This window comes from Loa loa (genome assembly GCF_000183805.2).
Source record: "Loa loa unplaced genomic scaffold supercont3.62, whole genome shotgun sequence".
NCBI lineage: Eukaryota > Metazoa > Nematoda > Chromadorea > Rhabditida > Onchocercidae > Loa > Loa loa.
The window spans coordinates 25,605-29,939 of record NW_018108242.1 but is presented as its reverse complement, the minus strand read 5'-3'; the positions used below and the strand labels follow the sequence as shown (position 1 = coordinate 29,939).

The window sequence follows — 4,335 nt, the reverse complement described above, 5'->3', positions numbered from 1 at the left end:
ATCATTCCACAGAATATTACTGACAAGAATGGACCTTCTCTTGCCATGTTGCTGCATTCCTCCTCCAACCAATCGTTATATTGCACCATTCCAGCCATTACCGTATCTGCACCTTTCATCAACAAACTAATCTCATCACTCGTCTCGTCCTAAATATTTATGTAATTGTTACTAACAAAATAAAGTAATGCTGCACTTTCGCGATGTTCAAATGATGTTCAAACTTACAGTCGTTACTAGACCAATGACCGACCTTAACGATGATTCCCATTCGTTTTGTTTCAGATGTGAATGGAAATAAGTGGAGAATTTGGAAACTTTTTGTTCGACCATTTGAAAGTTGCAGTTGCATTGAAGCGAGGTCACGCTGTGCTAGCCGAACACCCACTTGCTCCGTCCACCGAACCAGAGCAACCTGCAACACTCTTCCTTAATAGCAACATAATTTTATTCTCTACGACCTCACAGAACACTGAAAACAGAACCTCATCAGGACTGGCAGCCTGGTAACTAATTTGTTCATTTTCTTCTGTTGGCGTTACGTTGTGACAAAGCGCAATCGCCTCTACTGCCGTCTGCAACTTACTAGAAAATGAGTGACGACCCAGCTTCCCAGAATAAGCTGACAAAACATGTCGAGATACATCCTGAAAAAAATTCTATGAAACGATGAATTTTGTTTATACCCACCCTTCAATTCTATCGTCTCTAAAACATCAACAAGAATACCTCGAAAGCATCGCTGCTGAACGCCACTGTTCCTAGGTGGATCTTCTTGAAGCGCATTTCATTCATTGTTAATGTTCCCGTCTTGTCAGATAATAAGAATGAAATTCGGCCAAGTTCTTCAGGAATGGTGCTACTGCGCACAACGGTATCTACAAATTTGAAACAATAAAAAACCGACAATTTGTCGGGTATTCCCTCACTAAAGAAAAAAAACAAATAAACGTGATGACCTTTGATGTGACGGTCTCTCCCGATTTGCCAAGAATAAAAGAGCTTAGCCATGTCCAAATTGACACGCAGTGATATCGGGATTATATATGAGAATAGCAGAATGAATCTCATCAAATACCGGTACCTGGAACAGGTTTTTTCAGCAATTACATAACAATAACACAAATAAATCCTGATCAAAAGAAATGATTGCAGAATAGGTTACCAATTCTTATCCAATCCCTTCATGGCGACCATAACAGAAGCTAGCACGACCACGAACAAAAATAATATCTTGGTTAAGTTATTAACCTAAAATTAAAAAAAGTGAAAATTCTCTAAACTAATTACAACATTTCAAAGAAGTCTTTAACGTAATTCATTACTGAAACACTGTTTAACAACTAAATCGATATAAGAGGATTTGACCTCGATATCGAGTAATCCAACTTTACTTTCCGGCAAAGTGGTATTCATGACAGATCTGGTTTCACGACCAGTATACACAACAACACCCACTACACGACCACTAGCAAGCACCGTATTAGCCCAAAGAACATTTTCGACGTTTAACGATCCGTCCTGTATTGAATCCTCTGAACTTATCTGAAAATTTTGGAATATATCGTTTTTGATGCCTTCAACAAGCTCATCTCCAACAAGTTCTATTCTAGTACTAATATGAACAAATTCAGATAGAAAATCTTGATTGATCAAAAAAAAAAATGTACACAATCACACCTTGAAAGTACCCACGAAATCGTGAATATCCTTTTGTGGTTTTTCGGCATAAATTTCCAGATTAAGGTCGAATATGTCCTGAAATGGGATGAGATTAGATTCCATATTAAACAAAGCGAAGGTATGGAGCATAAAGAAACGTACCTGATCCGAAACAAGATTTTGAGTAACAGGAACAGCAATCCGTAACTTCCAATCAGTTTCACCATCTAATTGGTCAGTTCTAATAAAGGAGGCTCCCGATTTCTCAGTAGTTCGTAAGAACACTACATCTGCAGGTACACGCTTGTCCTTCTGTATAATAATCAGATCACCGACTTTGATATTCCTGCAAATGAAGCAGTAAGACTCGATTCATACCAAAAAAAAAAATTTTTATTCTTTCTAACATCTCAACCGGATCTGCAAAGAATTGATTAACCACAGTCAGAAGAAAAAAAAAAAAACTTAACGAGCTCGATATATAATCTATGCCTTGTGGTGTTAGCTTTTCATACTTCTCACTATTTAGTTCTCGATCTCTCAAGAAGCGAACAAAATCATCCATAGCTTCGCGAATCAGTGTTACTGTTAGCACAAAACCCTAAAACCTGGACAGTTACTCCGTGACATTATTTATGAGTACAAAATGCTTACCAGTGGTCCCCAATAAGTGATCGGTGCTCCAATCTGAATTGCTGGAATAAATTGACTGCAAGCCATCAGCAGAAAGTAAAGATTCAGGAAGAACTTGAACTGTTGAAAAAGAACCTATAAAACTGTTTATAAAAGCAGAGGAAACTTGAAACATTGCATATCACTGCATATGCTGGAATATTATAATGTCGAACCAAAGGGACGAAGGTAAACATGTTGTATTTCTGATTACACACTGTATTGGGAGGAAACGAATGCGCCGAACCCAGTACCGGCCCATGACCAACTCTTATTGTTCGAGAATGCAATGTACGTCGTCGACGGAGGAAATTCCAGCAGCATCTGAAGCCATATCAGTATTCGGAAGAACAGATCTCACAGAACATTGTTTGTTAAGGTGGAAATTTCACCTTAGTGGCAAATTTTCTTTTCATTTATAAATACTATAAACACAAATGTCTGCTGTAGAACTATGGTCGGGCATTGCTCATAGTTCAAGCTTTTCTACAGTTAAAGAAAGAAGTTATAATCCTACGCTATGACAATGACTGGAAACAATAAGATTTTATCAGATTCAGAAATTCGTAGGTGCATTCTTGGAAAAAACCTGAACATGATGGTGTCGAAAAATCCCGCAAAACGATTCACTGTGGAGGATGGCGGGATACTTGCTAGAGGCAACAGTAAGATGTCGTCTCTGCTGGTACTTGCAACCGATTCGCTCATCAGTGGCTGAGACTCCTCGAATCGTACTTTCGTTTCCGCTGCTCCACATCCACGACTATAGCGCATCCACTGCGTCGCAATATTGTCTTCAGCCTATGGCACCTCCACTACTTACTTCCGGTAAATGTCACTTGCCAAAGAAGAAACACGTGCTGCAAAAATTAAATCATCGTACTAGATTCCTATCTCACTTCCTCACTTCCTTACGTCGACCTCCATCTGCCCAAAGTTAGCAGACAAACCAAACAACCCCTCTCTCCTCCCCGATTCGCCGTGAGAAGTGCATGACAATGATTCGCTTCAAACCAAGCTCAACATGCAAACACCCACAACGAAGGGGATATTCTGATAACATTTCGGCAGATACATTCTTTTTTCAAGAGGTTTGATCATCTCTATGATGGTCAGTCACACCTTCTGCCACTCTATAATAATGGCATCAGTACGACGGCTAATTGGGTCATCTCTGGTAAACACCGACTTATGCCGATTTTTACCTACATGTTCATGGGTGTGTAACAAAAATGTTTGGTGTAGATTTGTTAGGTACAACCCAGCGGCAAAAAATATGCTAATTGCAGATCAATCATGAAAAGATAGGCTTGTTTCGAAAAATTTTGGATACACTTTGATGTTTCCTCTCCATTTCCCATTCTTAGTATGGGTTGGTCAAGAAAAGGAGGAAGTATGTTAAAACATAAGGTATTTGTTGCACAGAGTATTTCTTAGGTAAAAATTCATCATATTACCTTAAAAAAATATAAAACATTTTCCCATATCTAATGTAATGAGTTAGTTATTTAATCTTCAAATCGTCTAAAAATATTTATTTTGTCTGATGGTGAAATTTGCATACATCCGGTAACTAATTTGTAAAGGTTTTATCCTATATACAAATCTTAGATACAGCTGTGAGAATGCTGTACAACAATTGGTAAAACAATTTCTATGCAATTTCCTTTTTACATATATTGAAAACGAACTAATATGCAAATTTCTCTTGCATCTATGAAATTACTGTCAGCTTTGTAAAAACCTTATAGGGAGCTATTCTCATATTGTAATCCACACTCATTTGTTTCAATATAAAGGATTCATTGTTGACTCACTAAAAAAGAGATACGCATCCATCTCTGCAAGGGAATTTTAAATCACCGATCCAATTTGTTATTCTGCTCCGTTATTGTTTTACTCCCTCAAAATTCATTTCAATCTATTCCTCGGGACTGAAGTGACGATTGTATCTCATTCGCGTTAATTTCTATTTTGTTAACAAGGACTAGCTGTATTCCT

The 4,335-nt window shown here is 37.9% G+C and overlaps 1 protein-coding gene across 1 annotated transcript in view; it reads right to left on the bottom strand.

Annotated features, from left to right (window-relative positions):
* Positions 1–3,200, bottom strand: part of LOAG_17327 (ATPase) — a 7,451-nt gene extending 4,251 nt beyond the window's left edge. Inside the window, exons 1-11 of the mRNA XM_020449984.1 lie at positions 2,924–3,200; positions 2,511–2,658; positions 2,317–2,430; positions 2,133–2,263; positions 1,825–2,008; positions 1,681–1,758; positions 1,369–1,545; positions 1,166–1,251; positions 960–1,084; positions 730–878; positions 486–647 (exon numbers count right to left, since the gene is read on the bottom strand). Of these exons, the coding sequence (XP_020306399.1) occupies positions 486–647; positions 730–878; positions 960–1,084; positions 1,166–1,251; positions 1,369–1,545; positions 1,681–1,758; positions 1,825–2,008; positions 2,133–2,263; positions 2,317–2,430; positions 2,511–2,658; positions 2,924–3,108 (1,539 nt within the window). The 5' untranslated portion in view covers positions 3,109–3,200. The remainder of the gene's footprint in view (positions 1–485; positions 648–729; positions 879–959; positions 1,085–1,165; positions 1,252–1,368; positions 1,546–1,680; positions 1,759–1,824; positions 2,009–2,132; positions 2,264–2,316; positions 2,431–2,510; positions 2,659–2,923) is intronic.
* Between the last annotated feature and the right edge of the window lie 1,135 nt (positions 3,201–4,335).